Source organism: Schistocerca nitens, chromosome 5 (assembly GCF_023898315.1).
Source record: "Schistocerca nitens isolate TAMUIC-IGC-003100 chromosome 5, iqSchNite1.1, whole genome shotgun sequence".
Classification (NCBI taxonomy): domain Eukaryota; kingdom Metazoa; phylum Arthropoda; class Insecta; order Orthoptera; family Acrididae; genus Schistocerca; species Schistocerca nitens.
The window spans coordinates 540,376,621-540,400,619 of record NC_064618.1 but is presented as its reverse complement, the minus strand read 5'-3'; the positions used below and the strand labels follow the sequence as shown (position 1 = coordinate 540,400,619).

The window sequence follows — 23,999 nt, the reverse complement described above, 5'->3', positions numbered from 1 at the left end:
TTCTGATAATATGACATTTCCTGTTGTAAATGAATAGTCTTCAAACAACAATAACAATTCATAACCCATTTCAGTTCCCAAGATCCATTGCAAACTGAAGTTTGAAAAGATGGAAGTTGCAGTTAGCTTTTTATATAAAAAGCCTGCACAGCATAATGAGGATAGAGTGCTTCAGTTTTATTTCAGTTTTCATTTATGAATTGAATTACATTCTCATAACATGTAAGCTTTCACGGCCGGCGTCTTCATTAATTAAAACTTCCAGGATGAATTGCCGTGGTCCATATGTAAAACTTATTCTCTTTCCTGACGTTTCGTTGCCTACTGTGGGCAACATCTTCTGAGGTGAGTCGACTCACCTCAGAAGATGTTGCCCACAGTAGGCAACGAAACGTCAGGAAGAAGAAGAAGTTTTACATATGGACCGTGGCAATTCAGCTCAGAAGTTTTAATTAATGAATCACATTCTGTTATTAAAATTATTTAGCTCCCTTAAAATCTTCAGTAACTGCCTCATCTCCTCTATTTGCTACAACAGCTTACATAGAATTCTCCTCTGTTTCGTCTTGCCTTTCCTCCCACTTCTCTTTCTATTCCTACATTTTCTACCTTCTTACAACCAGCCTGTCAGCTTTTCTTTCTTCCCCTCCCTATAATTTATTTAATTGTATCTGATTACTTCCAGTACAGATCCTTTTCTTCCACTGCGGGCAAAAATGTGTTGAATTACACTTATTACTTGGTAGCAAGTTCTCTTATCCAAGTATAAGGAAAAAAAATTTCTGTGCCTGAAACCACTTATTATTCTTCAATTCCTCTGTCAAGTGGTTACTAATGTAGTCAGTGTGTGGGGAACAGTGAAGCTGCCATTGATCTTATACTGCTAATGTCAGTTCTGTTGGTCAATTGTATGTGCTGGAACTGTTTTGAAGCAGTACATTCATTTAATGTTTAACACTATTGTAGTTCATTTCTGCCCTATTTAGCTCAGTTAAGATTAAAAAAAAAAAACATACATTGTCCAATAGCATTCATTTTGTAATTCTCAGTTAACGGCTTTTCAGGTGTTTTTCTGTGACTTCACCAACAACAGTGACTTGCATTCTGAAGTATTCACCTGGCAATGTTTGTTTCACCACTAACCAATTGTAAACTATACCCATACTGACAAAACAACAGAAAAACAATAACCTTTCACCCACAGGTCTTGAAATAAATACCTACAGGCAAAATGGCTGTGAGAACCTCAATGATTTAAAATAACTTCCAGATTTTGGTAAAACTGAGATTCAATGGAGGGCTGGTACACCTGCTGATGTTATAAAAGCTGTACCCAAATTTTCGGGTTCTAAAAGTATGGACTGTTACTGGTTATTGAATAACATCATTAAAAAGATAATACACTCACTCGCCAAACCGTTAGCTTTTATTTTTAATAAATGTGTGGAATTTGGAGTTTTTTTTTTTAATGAACTTAAGTATCAAAAGTTGTCCCAGTTTTTAAAAAAGGGGACAAACATCTTCCCCAAAGCTACAGACCAGTCTTCATTGTTCCAATATTCTCAAAGATATTTGACGCACTAATAATAATAATAATTATTATTATTATTATTTTATTTTCATTTGGCCATAACAGCAGTAGACAACGTCAAGCATATAATACAATATAACTGTTAATTCAAAGAATCAAAAGGCATGTCATTAATACTACAAAATCATATAACATTTGAAATAACCATTTATGTCATAGAATGAGTAAGCAACTAGTCACTCACTCAGTTTTTGTCTGAATGCTTGTTCAGGTAGGTCTTGTGTATATATGAAGCTTATTGAATAATTTGTGCCCCAACAATTCATAGTTGTTAAGTGACTGACAGTCTGTGGTAAGGAGTATAAATGCATCTGCTCATTCTCGTGTTGTAGAAATGTGTATTTTCTCTATTTTTTGCTTCCAGTAACTTCTTTTTTGTGTGGAGTAAAACATAGTAAATATATATATCTAAAAACAAAGATTCTGTAACTTACCAAACGAAAGCTTTGGTACGTTGATAGAGACAATAACAAACACAAACACACACACAAATTTGAAGCTTTCGCAACCCACGGTTGCTTCATCAGGAAAGAGGGAGGGAGAGGGAAAGACAAAAGGATGTGGGTTTTAAGGGAGAGGGTAAGGAGTCATTCCAATCCCGGGAGCGGAAAGACTTACCTAGAGGGGAAAAAGGGACAGGTATACACTCGCGCGCACACACACACACACATATCCATCCACACATATACAGACACAAGCAGACATATGTAAAGGCAAAGAGTTTGGGCAGAGATGTCAGTCGAGGCGGAAGTAGAGAGGCAAAGATGTTATTGAATGATAGGTGAGGTAAGAGTGGCGGCAACTTGAAATTAGCAGAGGTTGAGGCCTGGTGGTTAACGGGATGAGAGGATATATTGAAGGGCAAGTTCCGATCTCTGGAGTTCTGATAGGTTGGTGTCAGTGGGAAGTATCCAGATAACCTGGACGGTGTAACACTGTGCCAAGATGTGCTGGCCGTGCACCAAGGCATGTTTAGCCACAGGGTGATCCTAATTACCAACAAACACTGTCTGCCTGTGTCCGTTCATGTGAATGGACAGTTTGTTGCTGGTCATTGCCACATACTAGAAAGCTTCACAGTGTAGGCAGGTCAGTTGGTAAATGACATGGGTGCTTTCACACATGGCTCTGCCTTTGATCGTGTACACCTTCCGGGTTACAGGACTGGAGTAGGTGGTGGTGGGATGGTGCATGGGACAGGTTTTACACCGGGGGCAGTTACAAGCATAGGAGCCAGAGGTTAGGGAATGTGGTTTGGGGATTTCATAGGGATGAACCAAGAGGTTACGAAGATTAGTTGGACGACGGAAAGACACTCTTGGTAGAGTGGGGAGAATTTCATGAAGGATGGATCTCATTTCAGGGCAGGATTTGACGAAGTCGTATCCCTGCTAGACAGCCACATTCAGAGTCTGATCCAGTCCCGGAAAGTATCCTGTCACAAGTGGGGCACTTTTGGGGTTGTTCTGTGGGAGGTTCTGGCTTTTGGGCGATGAGGAAGTGGCTCTGGTTATTTGCTTCTGTACCAGGTCGGGAGGGTAGTTGCGGGATGCGAAAGCTGTTTTCAGGTTGTTGGTGTAATGGTTCAGGGATTCGAGACTGGAGCAGGTTCATTTGCCACGACGACCTAGGCTGTAGGGAAGGGACCGTTTGACATGGAATGGGTGGCAGCTGTCATAATGGAGGTACTGTTGCTTGTTGGTGGGTTTGATGTGGACGGATGTGTGAAGCTGGCCATTGGACAGGTGGAGGTCAACATGCCATTCCTGATGTCCAGGCGGAGCTTCAAGGAATCCTCAGAACCTTAGCCCCCCTACAAAACCTTTCACCTGACTCCATCAACCTCCTGACTGCACTGACACCCCGCATCCCTACCTTCTACCTACTTCCTAAAATTCACAAACCCAATCATCCCAGCTGCCCCATTGTAGCTGGTTGCCAAGCCCCCACAGAACATATCTCTGCCTACGTAGATCAACACCTTCAACCCATTACATGCAGTCTCCCATCCTTCATCAAAGACACCAACCACTTTCTCGAATGCCTGGAATCCCTACCCAATCTGTTACCCCCGGAAACCATTCTTGTTAACACTGATGCCACTTCCTTATACACAAATACCCCGCACGTCCAGGGCCTCGAAGCGATGGAGCACTTCCTTTCACACCAATCACCTGCCGCCCTACCTAAAACCTCTTTCCTCATTACCTTAGCCAGCTTCATCCTAACTCAAAACTTCTTCACTTTCAAAGGTCAGAAATACCAACAATTAAAGGGAACAGCCATGGGTACCAGGATGGCCCCCTCGTACGCCAACCTATTTATGGGTCACTTAGAGGAAGCCTTCTTGTTTACCCAGGCCTGCCAACCCAAAGTTTGGTACAGATTTATTGATGACGTCTTCATGATCTGGACTCACAGTGAAGAAGAACTCCAGAATTTCCTCTCCAACCTCAACTTCTTTGGTTCCATTAGATTCACCTGGTACTACTCCAAATCCCATGCCACTTTCCTCGAAATTGACCTCCATCTGTTCAATGGCCAGCTTCACACATCTGTCCACATCAAACCCACCAACAAGCAACAGTACCTCCATTATGACAGCTGCCACCCATTCCATGTCAAACGGTCCCTTCCCTACAGCCTAGGTCATCGTGGTAAACGAATCTGCTCCAGTCTCGAATCCCTGAACCATTACACCAACAACCTGAAAACAGCTTTCGCATCCTGCAACTACCCTCCCTTCCTGGAATAGAAGCAAATAACCAGAGCCACTTCCTCATCCCCCCAAACCCAGTACCTCCCGCAGAAGAATCCCAAAAGTGCCCCACTTGTGACCGGATACTTTCCGGGACTGGATCAGACTCTGAATGTGGCTCTCCAGCAGGGATACGACTTCGTCAAATCCTGCCCTGAAATGAGATCCATCCTTCATGAAATTCTCCCCACTCTACCAAGAGTGTCTTTCCGTCGTCCAACTAATCTTCGTAACTTCTTGGTTCATCCCTATGAAATCCCCAAACCACTTTCCCTACCCTCTGGCTCCTACACTTGTGACCGCCACCGGTGTAAAACCTGTCCCATGCACCCTCCCACCACCACCTACTCCAGTCCTGTAACCCGGAAGGTGTACATGATCAAAGGGAGAGCCACGTGTGAAAGCACCCATGTGATTTACCAACTAACCTGCCTACACTGTGAAGCTTTCTATGTGGGAATGACCAGCAACAAACTGCCCATTCACATGAATGGACACAGGCAGACAGTGTTTGTTGGTAAGGAGGATCACCCTGTGGCTAAACATGCCTTGATGCACGGCCAGCACATCTTGGCACAGTGTTACACCGTCCAGGTTATCTGGATACTTCCCACTGACACCAAGCTATCAGAACTCCGGAGATGGGAACTTGCCCTTCAGTATATCCTCTCATCCTGTTACTCAGCAGGCCTCAACCTCCGCTAATTTCAAGTTGATGCCGCTCATACCTCACCCGTCATTCAATAACATCTTTGCCTCTGTACTTCCGCCTCGACTGACATCTCTGCCCAAACTCTTTGCATTTACATATGTCTGCTTGTGTCTGTATATGTGTGGATGGATATGTGTGTGTGTGTGTGCGCGCGAGTGTATACCTGTCCCTTTTTCCCCCCTAGGTAAGTCTTTCCGCTCCCGGGATTGGAATGACTCCTTACCCTCTCCCTTAAAACCCACATCCTTTCGTCTTTCCCTCTCCTTCCCTCTTTCCTGATGAAGCAAAAGCTTGAAATTTGTGTTTGTGTTTTTTTTTATTGTCTCTATCAGCGTACCAACATTTTCGTTTGGTAAGTTACAGAACCTTTGTTTTTAGATATATTTTTCCCACGTGGAATGTTTACCTCTATTGTATTCATAGTAAATATATAGGTTTATTACAATCACGATTTTTTGTTCACAGAACAGTGGTTTGCAATGTGCTTTATATGGAGAACCAGTAATTATCCTAATGATTTTCTTTTGTAGTATTAGGATGTCACGCATAGAACTTGAGTTCCCCCATAAGATAATACCATATGTTAAGATACTTTGGGAAATGCAAAATACGACATTTTAACATAATTTTGAGGTACACAGTACATAAGTCGCCATTGGAAATTCATAACTCTAGACAATTTACCACTTATATATTGTACATGTTGACCCCAGGATAATTTTTCATCTATGTATACCCCTAAAAACTTAACACAGCTAGGATCATCTGATGGAGGCTTGTTTTTTTGGACATCTGCTGCATTTTGTTATCATTCAGTAGGAAGCCATTTGCTTTAAACCAATAGGATTCTTGAGCCAGTGTGTCTGCAACACAAGCTTTGAGGCTACTGAAATCATTAGTAAAATGAAGGAAAGTTGTATCGTCTGCATATAGTACTGTCATGGACTTGATGAATGATGGCAGATCATTAATCATTATTAGGAACATAAAAGGCCCCAGTACAGATCCATGTGGTACACCTATTTTAACTAATTCAGTACTGGGTTTTTCTTTACCTACACAAACAACTTTCTTGCAGTCCTTTCTTGCAGTACGATTTTAATGGTTTAAGGCTGTTAGTTCCAATGCTGTCGTAATCCACTTTTTCTAGGAGTATTTTATGCTCTACACAGTCAAAAGCCTTATTTAGATCACAAAAGGTGACTTGAGCATATCATTTATCCTCAAACTCTTGATGTATGTGTTTGACTACTGAATCTGTAGCATTAACAGTTGACAAGTTTTTCCTAAAACCATACTGTGATTCACTAATTATTCCTGCATTTTCAAAGTACACGAATAACAGTTAGAGAGGGCTGGGACTGTGGAAATTGGTCTGTAACTTGAAGGTGAGTCAGTATCTCCTTTTTTATATTTTTGGACTAACCTAGACACTTTTAGCTCATCGGGAAAATATCCCTCAGATATACACTTATTTATGCAGTCTGTTAAAGGATACACAATACAATCTATTACTTTTTTTAGAATGTTACAAGAAATATATATGTCTGCACTCTCAAATGATTTCAGATGTTTAACTATTTTTAGGATGAGACTAGGTGGGACCTCAGAGAAGATAAACATACTTGTATTTATTAGTGGTTTACAGACTTTTTTGAAAGAATCTCAGATGAGCTAATGACAGGTTTGGTGATAGCATTCCCTACTTCTTGTACTGATTTAATAAAGAAATCATTGAATTTCTGAGGGCATATACTACTTTTTTTATTTCTTTCTTCTTTAGTAACATTATTTATTAGTTTCCATGCAGCTTTGCATTTATTTGTGGAATTCTCAATACTGCTGAAGTTGTGTGCTCTGTTGGTTTCCACAATGGCTTTTTCGAACTTATTTCAACATTGAACATAGGCTGATCTGGCATGGTTGATCTTCAGATTTTTATGTTTACTGTGCAACAACATAACTTGGTTTTTCCGATTTGTTAATTGTGCAGTACATCATGGGTTTTGTTTGTAAAACCCTTGCCTTTGGAGCCTTCGTTGGTTATTTTGCATTTCTTTATTGGAATGCAGTTATTAAATTGTGTCAAAAATGCTTTGAAAAACCTTTCAAATATTAGTTTTGCTGGCAGATCTTTACATGGACTATAATTTGTGTCACCAGACCATTGGCTAAAACAGTCTCTGTTAGTAAGGGACTTACAAAACCTGCCAATTTTATCATTTGTGACCAATCTAGTGATTACCTTTTTTGGGACAGACATCACAGTCATTCTTATCAGCACAGAACCTGCTTATGTAATTTAATGATACAGAATCATGATCTGAGAATGGGAATACTGTCAATCACATGATTCTTCTGTAGTATTGAAACTGACAAAGATATTGTCAAGACATACTTTATCTCTTGTGGGTCTATTGTTGATAAAGTGCAGATTGTACTGACTTAGAAGATTTTTGAGCACAGTGACACTATGTTTGGCTGTTGTTACATCAAAATCTGCATTCAAATCTTCACCTATTACTATATCATAATGTAACCATTTTGGCTCTCTAAATACCTGTAACAAGATATCCAGTTTTTCTAAAAATACACTAATGTTACCCTTAGGTGTTCTGTATAAGGCTGTTATCAATAACTTAAAATTGTCACTAACTATACCAGTGGCTTCAAAACTCTGTTCATCACACAAATAGTCTAGATCCAACCTATTAATAGAGTGGCTGAGTGACTGGTTAGTATTCAATACCACACCACCCCTTTTATGCACTTTTCTACAGTAACCATTTGCTATTTTATAGTTATCAAATTTGATAGCTGAAAGTTCACTCTCTGTTGCCCAATGTTCACTCAGATAAAACAAATCAAATTTGTTCTCTAGTCCAAAATTATTTACAATAAATCCTTTTTATTTTACTCCTGGAATATTCAGGTAGCAAATTTTAAGATCAGAATTGTTATTGTCTTTAGAATGAACATTTTAGTTAGGAGCTATAATACCTTTTACACTCCCTATTTTACGGGCTTCTTCGTCTTGCTGTATTCCACTAAAAAATCATACAGACAGAGAGGAGACACTGTTTTCCACTTACCCACAACATTCGATACTGCTAGTTCTCTTCCCTCCTTTTGGCAGGATGCAGTTATTGTTATTGGTGTAACTTCTGCTGCGGTGTGTGGAGGTGTTTCTATAGCTGATACATTTTCTACTATTGCTTCTGATGATGCCAGTGGTAACGATGATGGTTCCCATTCTGATGCTGATGTAGACCTAATTTCTTGTAGAGATGTAGCCAGAGTTGTTTCTCCCTCATGTGCTGTTAGTGCATTCTCTATTCGTTCTGTCATTGGCAATGAACCTATTGCAGATAGTGCAAGTTTTTTGCGCATGTCTACCCCTACTGTTTTTATTGCTTGGAGAATTTCTTTGGCCAGCTCTTTCTTGCCTAGCTGATTTCTTTGCAGTCCGTGTTTTGTAAAATGCTCTCTGACAGAGCTGGTTGTCTCAATGAAGGTTATGTGCACAAAACTGCTGCAGACCTTTCTGAGTTTTTGGTTTGTTGCAATGATTTCACTATTTACACATGAGTTTTCAGTTAAATCATGTCAATGAGGAATGCGTACAACAAATACTTTCACTTGTGACATTTTTGCTAGTGATTCTTCCAGTGCTTTAACAGCAAGGCTACTCTCATTTTTATACACATCGTTATCTCCTCCGATTACAACACAGTTCACATCACCTTTTACTGCAGTTTCACAGTTTTTCAGCACTTCCCATAAAGGAGCTCCAGGTTTTGTAATTCCAGTGACTTAATAGTCTGACTGAATATCAGATATGGTTGTAGCTAGTCCCTTTCCATGACTCGTTGATAGAATGTAAATTTCTTCTTTTTCCTTCACTGTTTGTTTTTCTGTCTTCCTTTCCTTGTTGTCACATATTGTGTTAAAACCATGTTTATGTTTAACAAGATATAACAGTAATGAGTTGCCACACGCACTTTTTTGATCAATAGATGCGTATTAGCAGTTTCCCGCAGCACTAAAATTTTTTTCTCCTGGCTTTTGACTGTCTGAATTTCATGCCTCTTATCTGTACGTTTGTGGAACATGATGAACATTTGTATTTAACACAGGGTGAGAGCATTTCTTAGGCCTAATAAACACACACACCTGTTCACAGCTTTGTGTCTCTGTCGGTATGTCCACATACTGAATCAAACTTTTCAGTACTTCAGCATATTGTCTGGCTTTAGTTAAGTCATTTGGTAATTCTTCTCTTACACTTATTTTGAGTGTTGCATTACACATTTCTTAGGCAGCTACAGGAGCATTGCACTCAGTTTCGCAATCACACGAATTTTGACTAAGATTTGCTTCCATGAAGCAACATGAATGATACCATTTATGTGTCACTACACATGTTCTGACACCTTTAATAGTTTTTTCACATAGCAGACAATTTACTGATGGTAATTTACTGATATTTACTGTGCGATTTACCAGTTCGTCCACAGGTGCCACCATCTTGGACTCAGTTTTCACACAAATAAGCAGCTTCTTTGAAAACCACAATATCCTATGTTGCAGTCAGTTTGGTTTTTGCAAGGAGAAAAACACAACAGGGGGCATCTTGGAAATCACTGACCACACATTCACAACTTTTGAAAACAGTAACATGGTATCACTGGTATTATCTGGCCTAAGCAAAGTTTTTGATTGCATTCCTGTTGACGTACTAGTGATGAAACTAGAGTTTTATGGGGTGAGAGGCAGCACTTTAACTGTGATAAGTTCTTATTTAAGTAACTGAAAACAATTTGTTTCAGTCAGAAATTTAAATTCTTCCACAATGGAAATCAGCACAGGTATACCCCAAGAGTCTATTCTTGGACCCTTCTTCTTCATTGTAGCTATCAATGATTTACCTGAAAACATAGCCCACCCTGTCGTATGTTATGCTGACGATACAGCACTACTTACCACACATAAGAGCATTTCAGATCTGGATAGTGTAACAAAAGAAACACTGGATAAGGCCCTCGTTGCTTTGCAGCCTATAAGTTGCTGTTCAATACTGATAAAACCCAACGACTTTTCATGGGAATATCTAATGAAGTAGGCAATAAGTCAGTAAAACTCTTAGGTATTCACATTGACTCAAAACTGTATTGGGAGGAACATGTCAATCACGTATGTGAAAAAATATCTTGCGTGGCATACCTTATCTTTAAACTAAGGGAGGTAGTGAGCTTGGAGTACCTTAGGGTGACATACTTTAGGCTATTCAGTCACATATTTCATATGGTCTGATTATGTGGGGATACTCCCCTCACATCAAGAGGCTAAGAATTCTGGCACTTATAAATTTATATATTTATGTGTCTGTACTCTGTATTAAAAATAATATTTCAGAATTGATTGCCAGAGGGGAAATACAAGAACATGACACCAGAGCAAAGGATAATTTAGACATACCATGCTACAGATTAGCAAGACAGGAAATTCCCACATAGAAAAACCCACTCAAAGTGTTCAATAAACTGCCAGTTCATATTCAGTCTATGTATATAATTTTTTAAAATTAAGTGCTAGAGCCGGCTGTCAGATCATCCATTTTATGACATTAAAGAATTCTTTGAGATGCCTGAGGAGGACATTAGCATTTAAATGTTTTCTGTAGTTAACTTATTATTGTGTGCTGTGGTTACTCATGTGTACTTACATAGTGTGTACAATACACAATACACTATGTACAAGGTATTCTATATTATACAATACTATATTATAGTATAGCTTATTGCACTAACTTTAAGAAACTATCCTAGTGTAATTTGGTACACTGCCATGCTTAAAATGTGTACTATAATGTATTGACAGTAGTTTAGTTTATTATTGTGTATGTACTACAACATCCTGTATGACGAAACCAATATCACTGTAAAACGATATGTGGTGAATAAAATTCTTGATTCTTGATTTTTGCTTCAGAAAAATATCCATTGAAATTTCAGGTGATCAACAAATATCCATGGGTTTTGTATTTCTGATTCCATATTGATTTTTTTATATTTATATCTACATTTTCATAACTAGGAGTTATATTTTTTCAGCTGTACTGACAGTGCTGGTTGAGGATGAAAACGATAACAATCCAAAATTCAGAAGGCCTTATTACAGAAGGTCCATTACTGAAAACAGCAAAAATGGGATGACCATCATTAATGTTGTGGCTGATGACCCTGACAAGAATCGTACAATAACTTACTCACTAGAAGGTAATGCTGAGTTCTTATTTAATAGTTAAATATTATACACAATAACATCATGTAGCAAGAAATCAGGTATGAATGCAAAACATGCAACTTATCATTATGTGTTGTACTTTGTTTCGTGACTTTACCAAACAAAGAAAATTCATTAACCACCATCAGCTGCATAGGAAAAAAGTGAAATATCTCAATTTTTTGGGGAGTAGGGGTAAATAAGAAACAAAATTAAAATAAAACTTTGCCAATGCTGAAGTCCTCATGTAGAAATAGGTACAGTACAGGTACACAGAATGTGAACAGTTGGTTTCTGTTTTGGAACCTTCTGTACAAATGAATTACTGTGCTAGTAAATTCACAATACATCTCCAACACCAGTATAGAATTATTTGTATGTCAACAAAAAGTATTTAGAAACTCTATGTTTGGTCTCATAGCCTGCCTAGAAACAATTTATTGTCCTCATGTTCATGAAGTATATTGTTACAATAACTCATCTATCACACATCCATCTATGTCTTGAACTGTCTATGGCCAAATTACTGTACTAGCAGGTGAACAGGATAAACTGTACTTTTTTGATTTGCAACATTATTTTCGTACATTACTTTTAATTAATCATCATAGTCAGTGGCCCAGAAATATATTGGGTGATGCACTCCAAGGATAATTCAGTTGGAGACATTTGCCTACTTTGGTGCTCAAAATGTTGTTCAAAATTTAAGAAGTCCTTTGATAAACTGCTAAACAGAACAATGAAACTCAGTCTATTACAAGTAAGGAAACACCATACATGAAGTCACCAAATGGGTCTCATACAACCAAAAAAGAGCAAACAAATTATTACTGTGGTTCACAATGAATGCTGTTGTGAGAGTGTCATTCAAAAATGGTCAGTATATCTCCTGTTACTGCATAATGTACCATTATACTTTACATTACAAAAACACAATAAAATAAATTGTGATATGAAAAATCCATGTCTCTTACTTTCAGTGACATATGACAAAAAATGAGCCACGACACTATTGGAAGATTTAATCATTTACTGTGTTAGTACAGCAAGGAATGAATGCATGATAGCAGGTATTATCATGGGGTGCAAAGAAAGAACACTTGAATAGCCAACATGCCACTTGAAAAACTACTGAAATCATGTTGAATACTGCTAATGAAGGCATAATTTTTATTGAGGACAGCCATTTTTAACAACTCTATAATTTTTCAATACAATAATTTGTTTATTGAGAAACTTCAAAGTCAGTACCGTAATTAACTGTCTGAATCATTTTACACCTACAGTATTTAGTTTGTCTTGGAAGTGAGTTATAAAAGTTGCCACTGCCATTGTTACAGAAATGTCCAACATAGTTTGGGGCAGGCCACTCTTGTAAGCAGTGGGATGAATGCAAGGTACTCAGTGTAGGAAGCCATATTGTAGAATTAAGAGTCAGTGCTCAATACAGCAAACACATCTTTAACAGTCAAACAGTAATATTGAAAACCTGATGATTATTTTAACAATGTCATATCAAAGTAAGAAATCAATGGTTCAGTAATACCTTGCATCCTTTTTTATTGAAGATAAAATAAAGATACTGCTGGAAGAGGAAGAGAGATAAGAGTTGTTTTCTCATTGATGACAAGGACATTATAGTTGGAGTATAACCTCAGATTGGACAAGGGTGGGGGAGCCAATCAGCTGTGTCCTTTTCAGGCAACCATCCGAGCAGCTGCCTTAACTGAGACAGGGAAACTAGAAAAATCTAAATCTAGAAGGCTCAATGGTAATTTGAACTCCTCTCTTTGCAAATGTGAGTTCGCCTTAGTACCCACAGTCTTATTTAGCTCAGTCTAACTGCTCATGTTCTTCAGAACTGCTCATGTAAAGGAGGTATGAATAGGAGCATTAGCAATCAGTTCATTCTCTTTGTATAACATATCCTTAGCACAATATGTTCAAATTCTGAACTGATGTGACCAAAGCAGCCAAACACCTATATAAACTACGGTTCATTCATTCCTTGCATACCTGCCATTTCTTCTATTAAATAAAGAGTTCCATTTACTCATTTAAAATTTTCTCTCATATAGTTCCTAATTTACTATTACTGAAAGAAAATTTTACACATTATGTCTCAAAAATTGGCCCCTCATAAATGTTGTAAAATCAGTGTTCACTGTAATATGAAATTCCTTTCTTATTCTGTTTCAAGATTTGGCTTACAGCAAAATATTGGAAATAACAGTACTTTTATAAATGTATACTGATGAGACCAAGATTTGCCAGTATTGCCCAATACTTTTTCGTATGTTTTTTTAAGGGAGTGGTGTTTTGCTGAACACAGCAAGAACTCAAGTGTGAAACATTTTCTTATTATACTCATTAACAAAGATTACTCTTCTAATATGAAATAACAGTTAATAAATGTATGCTCTAGGACCACACAAAAGCACAAGTCTAGTCTACCTTGACCCAGAGACTGGAGAGATTGTTGTGGCAAACAAGATTGATCGTGAACAGACTCCTTGGCTCAACTTTACAGTGAAAGCAACCGATTCTGGTGTGCCACCACGATCAAGTCTTGCTGATGTATTCATTCAGATACTAGATGAAAATGACAACAATCCATATTTTGTTGGAGATGTAACAAGCATTTCAGTCAGAGAAGATGCTCCAATAGGTAAGACAAGTAGCAATTATTTTCATTCATTTTTCATTGCTTTATTCTGAAGCTAGTGAAGGTACTGAAGCAGCCATGTTGCATGCCACCTTATATGTACGGGGATAACAAAAATATGTTTACATTAAGAACTAGTTTTAAGTCATCTTGTCTATGGTTTCATCTGCATGGTCAGACTGAGTGTCTCTCTCCCATTGAGACCACTGCTTCAAAACTCAGGGGTCATACTGATGATGACTCAATAATCTAGACTGTCAAAATGATAGGTGACATGTTCAGTCATTACACCATTCACATATGATTCTGTCTTAACTTTTCCCCAAAAATCTCACTGATATCAACTTCAGCTTTCTGTATCTAGTATTATGTGAACTTCACTACCTTTTCAGGAGTACCTCAAGCCCTAGCACTTTGTTGTGAATGCTTTGGCAACTAACCACGAAGAATCAACATTTAACTACTATAATTTTAATATTCACCTGTGTGTGTGTGGGGAGGGGGGGGCGCATTCCTTTGGATCTTAAAGTAATACTTCCAGGTCTCCTACAGCTGTCATTATCTGAATGGAGAGTCGTATAAGATAAAAACCCTTGCTTGCACCCCACTCACAACCAGCTACCACATTTTACAGGGACTCTACATTTCTCAACCCCGTGAGGAAAGTCCAGGAAGTCTCTGGTTCAGTTCTTTCACTTGACTCAGAACCAGGGGGGCAAAATTAATTCTGGGGCCAATGCTGCAAATTAGTGAGCTTCATTGAAACTCCCATGTGCAAAGTTGGTCTTCTCAGCCTTCTCTGTCAGTCGCAGATATAGTCAAGAAATTGCCTCAGAGCTCAGATGACAGGCATAATTTTTTCCAACGTGCACCACACTCTGCAGATAGTTGCTCCCTCTGCCCTCGACTGAATGACATCCCCAGGCATACACACTGATTGCATCTGGTGCCCCTTTCTGTAACTTGCTGCCATTTCCCTAAGGGATACCATTTTTTTCATATGTTTATGTGCCGAAGTAATTAGCACACAAAATGATATTTCTATTAAGGCAACAGAATAGCCTGTGGTAAAAATTACTGGTTTCCCAACAATTTGATATTATAGTCACTAACAAATTCGAAAACTGTTATTTGCATTGATATATACTGAAATTTGGGGTAAACTATTCTTTGATGATAACAGTAAATCACAAACATTGATTTGCAAATTGCATGGATTTTTTACTTAGTTGATTCTGTGACATCATCTACACTAGTGCACTGAAGGTGAACACTGCAGCATCAGTTTATCTCAGTCAAAATGGTGAAAATTGTGCAGTACCAGTAAAGCACTGACATGTGTAAAAGAGGAAACTGAAAGTATTTGAAATCGGCTGCTATTGAAAAAGTCAAGAATTACATGCATGGATAAAAGTATGAGCAATAAAAAGCAATAAAAAGAACAATATACAAAGGACAGATTGCTACTCAACACATAGAGGAGGCAGAGTCGCAGATAGGTATAGTGAAAAAGAATCTTCTTTTCTTTTTTTGCACCTTCGTCTCAAATTAGTGCAGGATCAGTATGGTTATTTTACAGATTTGGCAGGGTTAATTTTTAAGGGGCAGCCAAGTATCTTTTCTTGTGTGACCCACTTCCACCCCCCCACCCACCCACCCACCCCCCCACCCACCCACCCCCCACCCCACCTCACTTCACCTCTCTTCCTCCTCGGGATAGAATATACATACCGCAACCTTCCGCTTCTACTGTTATTCATGTGAAACTGAGTGAAAGTTTTTTAAATGCTTCTGAATTGCGTTCATTATATTGAGGTGGGACTTGGGTACCAACCCAGTATTCAGTTAGTGGGAAGTGGTATACCACCTGAAAACCACATCCAAGCTGGCTGGCACACCAACACTCACTGTTAATTTGCCAGATGGATTCGATCCGGGCTTGTATCCCTCCCCATCCTGAAAGCAGTGCTTTAACATGGCCTTCCAGGTAAGTGCACAATGAAAAAGAGTACTAGAAATATTTTCAGCTTTCAGACAAAGTTCTTCCTCAGAAGTGTGGAACTCTCACACATTCTCACAACTCCTACCTATATGGCCACTGTCTCCAGGCACAAAGCTAGTCTGATATGAGTAGGAATATAGCTGGGTTGGGAAAAACTAGTAGAAGCCAACCTCGGGGAAGATCAATTTGGATTCCGTAGAAACATCGGACCACGTGAGGCAATACTGACCCATATGACTTATCTTAGAAGCTAGATTAAGGAAAGGCAAACCTATGTTTCTAGCATTTGTAGACTTAGAGAAAGCTTTTGACAATGTTGACTGGAATACTCTCTTTCAAATTCTGAAGGTGGCAGGTGTAAAATACAGGGAGCGAAAATCTATTTACAATTTGTACAGAAACCAGATGGCAGTTATAAGAGTCGAGGGACATCAGAGAGAAGCAATGGTTGGGAAGGGCGTGAGACAGGGTTGTAGCCTCTCCCCGATGTTATTCAATCTGTATATTGAGCAAGCAGTGAAGGAAACAAAAGAAAAATTCGGAGTAGGTATTAAATTCCATGGAGAAGAAATAAAAACTTTGAGGTTCGCCAATGACATTGTAATTCTGTCACAGACAGCAAAGGACTTGGAAGAGCAGCTGAACGGAATGGATAGTGTCTTGAAAGGAGGATATAAGATGAACATCAACAAAAGCAAAACGAGGATAATGGAATGTAGTCGAATTAAGTCGGGTGATGCTGAGGGAATTAGATTAGGAAATGAGACACTTAAAGTAGTAAAGGAGTTTTGCTATTTGGGGGGCAAAATAAATGATGATGGTCAAAGTAGAGAGGATATAAAATGTAGACTGGCAATGGCAAGGAAGCATTTCTGAAGAAGAGAAATTTGTTAACATCGAGTATAGATTTAAGTGTCAGGAATTCGTTTCTGAAAGTATTTGTATGGAGTGTAGCAATGTATGGAAGTGAAACATGGACAATAAATAGTTTGGACAAGAAGAGAATAGAAGCTTTCGAAATGTGGTGCTACAGAAGAATGCTGAAGATTAGTTGGATAGATCACATAACTAATGAGGAAGTATTGAATAGGATTGGGGAGAAGAGAAGTTTGTGGCACAACTTGACTAGAAGAAGGGCTCGGTTGGTAGGACATGTTCTGAGGCGTCAAGGGATCACCAATTTAGTATTGGAGGGCAGCGTGGAGGGTAAAAATCGTAGAGGGAGACCAAGAGATGGATACACCAAGCAGATTCAGAAGGATGTAGGTTGCAGTAGGTACTGGGAGATGAAGAAGCTTGCACAGGATAGAGTAGCATGGAGAGCCGCATCAAACCAGTCTCAGGACCGAAGACCACAACAACAACAACAACAACAACAACAATGGGTAGTAGTACCTACTGCAGTCACACTGCTGCTCATACAGATGCAGCAGCAGTACAACTGGGATGGGTAGTACCCACTACTCATCTGAGCTGGATTACTGCTCAGAGTTACGCCTTTGGGCCCAGTGACAGTGGCCATGTGTGTGTAAGTTGTTACGCAAATGTGTGAAAGACATACTTCTGACTTTGTCTGAAAGCTGAAAATATTTATAGTATTCTCTTTCCTTTGTGCCTGTTTGTGACTAATTGCCTCATTTATATTGGATTAGCAATCCCATATTATTAACAAGGTGGAACAGATAGATTGCTACTTACTACAGAGATGACACATTAAGTTGCTGAAAGGCACAATTAAAGGACACTTACACATAAGCTCTTCGCTGCTGCCTTTGTCAGGAAATGAGAAACACACACCATTCATTCACACAAGCAATCACACCTCATGCACACATGACTGCCAACTCTGGCAGCGTGTGTCTGATTTATTGTAAATCTGTCGTGAACTTTCCATAGTTTGATTAAGACACGGAAAGAAGTCTACGGAAGACGCTTACCTAAAGAAAGGACAGGTCAGTGGGAGATCGGCTAGTGTACCAGGGGTTAGAACACTTGGCACTAGGAAAAGTAATAGAGGAAAAATAGTAGAGACAGACAAAGCTATAATGGATATGAAAGGTAGATCATTCACGATATTAGGTGTAGCAATTACATAGAGTTGACAAGATTAGTACAATACAAAAAAAATGGTGGGCAGCATCAAACCAAATGAAACATGAAATCTTTAAAAAGCTGTCAGTTGAAAAAGAGAGTAACTGAAATAGTTTACATTACTCACCTGCACATTCTGTGTGTATTCTGCAAAGCTTGCAACAGTGGTGCATTCTTGGATGCTATGGTTAGGGATGAGACTGTCATCCTCATCTGTACTTGAACCATATTACAGCAGCTGCATGTATGCATGTGCATGTACCTTTGTGTTGCATCCTGCCAGTGATGGATACAAAGTGTCAGAGAGTAACAAGCCTAGTGACACTGCATCCTGTACAGTGTTCATACACCCAAAATTGATTGTGTGTTATACTGATGTCTAACAATCCTTCTGAGTTAAGTATCTCATTCATCATGAGGGGACACACATGTTTTCATGGCAGGTATGAGGAAGATATGAAGAAGTAACAAAGGGCACAGTAGCAGGTCCTAAAGTCACCTGAAATTGTGAGTGGTGTATGCATTGGTAAGTGCTGAGAAAATGAACATGGTACAATTATTTGTGATAGCATTAACCTAACTTGTTTCAGATGTGTATGCTAAAAAAGGGAATTATCTATTAGATGTAACAAAATGAAATTGTGCATTTTTTAAAACAATGGCCTCATGTTGTGTCCAGCCATCCTGATATAGATTTTATGTGTTATTTTCTAAATCACTTTAGGCAAATTCTAGCAAGGATCCTTCAGTAAGATCACAATTGACAACCTTTCCTTTCCTCATTTTATATGTGTATTTCCCTATGTCTGTACATGTGACTTTGTTTTCATTTCATTAAGCTGATTAACCTTGTACCCTTGTAAAATGATCCTTGCACAATTAAATTACTACTACTAATAGGTGGTTCATCAGATCACTGACTTGAATTTAATTTAATTTGTTCCTGTAGGATTACATGGTGTACAATGAACTTACATGTAATATAGGGCCTGTCAAAACTACAGAAACCTTCATTATCATGTACTTCCTAGCTATTCTAAAATAATTGATTATAATTAACAACATTTACAAATTTAATGTGGGCAGTACTCATCAACACTGTCAAATTCCTTTCCCACCAGATGGTCTTTTAGCCTCTGTGGAAACTTAGTGTCATATTTATTGTCACACAGTTTTTTAGCAAATTTCTAAGTAGTTTGATACCTGAGTATTGTTATCCTTTTTCAAGCATTGTTAGTCAAGGGGGTATGCTTCTTATGTCATTCTTCTTCCATGTGTTGTGGGTGTGTGCACTAGCATTTGCAGTCCACTCTGCACTATCTTTTGTGACATAAAGTATAGTTTTATATACGTACAAGGAGGCAATTCACATTTAAGTACTAAACAAGGGTACATGACATCACTTCCGCATAATATCTTTATTGTCCAAATCTCTAATAGAGCATGGGTAAAATGAAGAACTAAATATTTCAGTGCAAGCTCTGATTTGATTATGATGGTTTTTTCTTCCCTATGTAAGAGGGAGGCACAAAAATGTTTCTGCATTTGTAGCAGAAAATTATTGATTGAAACTTGGTGAAAACATTTCACCACAATGAAAAATGCTGTTTTTTAACAACTGACATTTCAGATCACTTATCCAGGGTGTATATGCCCTGGGACAACTGGAAAGTCTGGGAAAAACATGGAATTTTTTACCCAAGAGAAAACTGGGAAAAACCTGGGAATTTTTTAATTCCGGGAATTTTTCATTGTTACAGTTTTGAGTTACATTTTTGTAATTTGACTGGTAAGAAGTGATACTCTAACAAAGCATTTTACTTTAGCCCACTACTACAAAATAATACTGCACCAATAGAACATAAATAAGAGAAAAACATCAATATAAAACTTAAGTTGCAAAGAAAATGTGCCATTTATAACAACAAAGCATAATGCCCACATAAGTGTCCACCAACAGCAAAATGAGTCAAGGACTTTAGGACAAAGCCTATGCAGTACTTCATAACAACAAACTGCTTTCGGTGAGCATGACATCACAACTGTCTGCATTTCTAAAAGTTCAAGGGAAAATATTGCAAATGGTGGTTTGAGAAGTGTTACTTTCAAAGTAAATCTTCTTATGTGTAAGATGAACTATGTTACATGTGAGACAGCTATGAATTTCTTAAATCACAGAGCATTTGACTCTTATTCAAAACTTAACACTTTGAGGACCAGCCATTTAGAAAAATTTCTCATCATTTAAAATTTTACTGGCACATTTGTATTGGTATATTATAAAGAGTGACACATGGAAAAAAGACCAATATTGTATGTGAAAGCTTAGCTTTTCTTGTAGCTAATTTAAACCATTTAATTTAAACCATGAACTTTTCCTATTTGTGTGTTCATGCTACTTAACAGTGATGTTGCTATTGGGTGCCTATATCACGTGTCCTATGTTCTATATATCTGCTGTTGTTTGACGGGGAGATAATGTGGCATGCGCTATGATAGACTGACAAAAGCGCATCATAATCTCGATTTCGTTGCTTCAGAAACTAATGTGCTGTGTTTGGTGGCATTCATATTTATACTTTCATAACATCAAAATATACAGTGTACACGTTGCACATCAAAGATCTTTCCAAAACACATTATTTTTTTGCTGAGTTTCATTTCCTAAAGTGCCAGGAAGTTCTGCACTGCTGTATAAAACCTTTACCATTCATAGGATTTTTAAGTTTTACAGTTCTTAGGGAAAGTATACTAGTAGTTAACATGGAGAAAGTGCAGTTTCATCCAGGAAAATGTGTATTAGCACCCTGGGAAACATGTATTTTTAAGAGGGAAGTCTGAGAACTTTTTTTCCTTGTCCAAGTACACACCCTGTTATCATACATTCTCTCCTGTATTTTACAATTATTTGATGATAACACAAAATGAGCTCCCCTTCTTCATCCCTTCTCAATGTATTCTGTCAATCCTGTGTCATAAGGATCTTGTATTGTGCAGCAGTTCAATAGAAGATGATGGACATCCATAGTGTAAAGAGTTTCTTTAATGGATTTTTTCACCTTCTAAGTGTTCTGCCAAATAAACACAGACCTTAATTCACTTTCCCTATAGCATTTTATGAGAGTAATCCCAAAAGGAAGGTGTCCTATTCTTTTATAAGTACAGAACTCTGTTTGTGTGGCAGTTGGTCACACTGTTATGAAGAGTGCTTCACACGTTCTGAGTGAACATGTGCACGCCAGCTGTTGAGAATGGAGCTTACCACCAAGTGAAAAATGGCACACAGTTATTCGGTTTTCGAACGCAAAGGGCACTGCGTCGATTGAAATCCATCGCCAATTGACGGAAATGTGTGGTGAGTCATGCATGGATGTCAAAAATGTTCGTAAGTGGTGTAGAGAGTTTGCAGCTGGTCGGACTGAAATTCATGATGAATGAAGGAGTGGAAGACAGTCAATTTCTGAGGAGACAGTGTTGAAGGTTGAGCAAAGCATGCGTGAAGATGAGCCGATCACCCTGATTGATCTCTGCACATTGCCTCCTGAGGTTTCCCGAAGCACAGCTCACAGAATTTTAACAGAAACGTTGAACTACTGGAAGATGTGCGCAAGATGGGTGCCACACATGCTGGTTGGGGACCACATGTGACAACGAGTTGATGCTTCCCACGCATTTCTTTACCACTTTGGACTGAACAGGACAACTTTCTGGACTCAATAGTCACGGGTGACGAAACCTGGGCATACCACTTTACACCTGAGACCAAGCAACGAGGTTCATAACTTTCTGAACAGCATGGCAGTGAGCTGGGTTGACATGGGCATACAAAAAGTGCCACAGTGTCTACAAAAATTTATCGACAGAAATGGTGATTATGTCAAAAAATAGCTAACTGTTGAAGCTGTAAACTGATGTAAACCATTGTAGACATAAACTTATAAACTTATAAAAAATAGGAGACCTTACTTTTGGGATTACCCTCATATATATATATATATATATATATATATATATATATATATATATATATATATATATATATATATATATTCTTTGGAATTCTTTCAGAACACACATGTAGGAGCTCACAGTTTTTATTGTTCAGTGTTAATTACTTCAACACACCATTCAGTATAATAATTTTATTATTCATTTTGATCTGTCAAAAGTGTAAAAGGGCTGCTCAGATTGTCTTCTAGGGCCTTTGAAGAAATCAGCAACAGCAAAGGGCCTGACACAATTCCTTTGGAAACATCAGTTGTAGCTTTGGTTTCACTAGATGACTTCCCATGAATTACTGCATAGTGTGATCTTTAAATTGCGAAGTCCCAAATTCAGTCATATAATGATGACAATATTCCATAGGAATGCTGTCACCAAAAGTCTTCTGAAAATCTAGAAATATGGAATCGTTTTGGGTTCCAGCACCCTCAGCACTCATTACTTTATGCAAATTGAGACCCAGTTGTGTTTATTTTCTTAATTCATAATAGTTATGTGTATACAAATCAATTACTTTAAGTCTTTTGAACACAAAATATATGTTCCCAAACAATACTATAAAATGGTAAGATGGGCTTGCAATTTTGTCAGTTTCTTTATTTATTTTTTATGCAGCTGCTCAGTATTTAGGCATGATTCCTTCATTGAGCCAGTTGTTATTCATGACTGGTAAAAAAAGAAATTCAGTTGGTATACAAACTGGACTCTCCAACCTCTTCTTGAAAACTATAATTCATCAGAAAAGCTAATTTTTATTGCAAACCTTGTAATTAGTATAATTACTTTTGTATGCCTGATTAACAGTTTCACTAAGAGCAATAATTGGTTTTGTTCTTGTTGTTGTGGTCTTCAGTCTGAAGACTGGTTTGATGCAGCTTTTCTATGTACTCAGCTCTTGGTCTCCCTCTACAATTTTTAACCCCCCCCCCCCCCCGCCAATAATGACAAAAGTCTTGAAATATAATTAAAATTTTAAACTAAATTGGAAATAAATTGTGTGTCAATTTTATATATTAGTTCCATTCGCGAAAAAAATTAAGAATAAATTAGATTTCTAGGTTTACATATTAATTCCCGTATGAATTTAATGTATCATATGCTACAGTACATGACAGAGATAGAAGTATTACAATAGCCTCCCATGACTTTTGTAATCATGAACATCCAAGCAAAATTCTGATACCAAAATAATGGAACTGCTAAAACTTCAAATTTCGAAGAATATAAAGATAAGTATCTTCAATAATACATAATTCATGTAATCAAAAAAATTTGAATTAGCAAAATAAATACAATTTTCTCGTAATGAGCTTATGTCAAAATTTTAAATTCAATGACAAAGTGATTACTTGTCACATACAAGAAGAAAACTGAAGTTTTAATTATCTGACTTGTAATATTTACAAAGAAATTAATGGAATACACATAAACTTTAGTTCATGTGCAGGCATTTTCATTAAACCATGCTGCAATTGACTTAAATGAAATTCACATACACAGAAGTGCTTTCATTCATCTTCAAAAGCAATAGGATATTGTTATTAGCACACAGCACCCTATATTAATTAGATCAAATACTATTATTGACAAATTGCTGTACAATAGTCACAAAGTCTACATGACTGTGTAAATGAAGTAAAAAATCAAAATAGTTTAACTCATTAATTGTGAATTTACTACACATGTAACTGCATGAAAATTTATTCACTGTAATTAATTACACAGCATTGAGAAACACGAAAGTAAACTTTAAATAAAACATAAAATTATCATTGTTTTTCTTTTCCATTTGGATATAAGATTTGTATTCAAAGCCTCATAGCATAAAAAGTCTTTATAAAAGGAGAATAGTTTCACAGAATTTTCAATCTTTTTGTAAAATGCAGAAGGTAT

The 23,999-nt window shown here is 37.7% G+C and overlaps 1 protein-coding gene across 1 annotated transcript in view; it reads left to right on the top strand.

Moving 5' to 3' along the window:
• The window catches only part of LOC126260154 (cadherin-23-like), a 370,016-nt gene that overhangs the window by 214,943 nt on the left and 131,074 nt on the right, over nt 1-23,999 (top strand). Inside the window, exons 17-18 of the mRNA XM_049957412.1 lie at nt 11,175-11,339; nt 13,772-14,014. Of these exons, the coding sequence (XP_049813369.1) occupies nt 11,175-11,339; nt 13,772-14,014 (408 nt within the window). The remainder of the gene's footprint in view (nt 1-11,174; nt 11,340-13,771; nt 14,015-23,999) is intronic.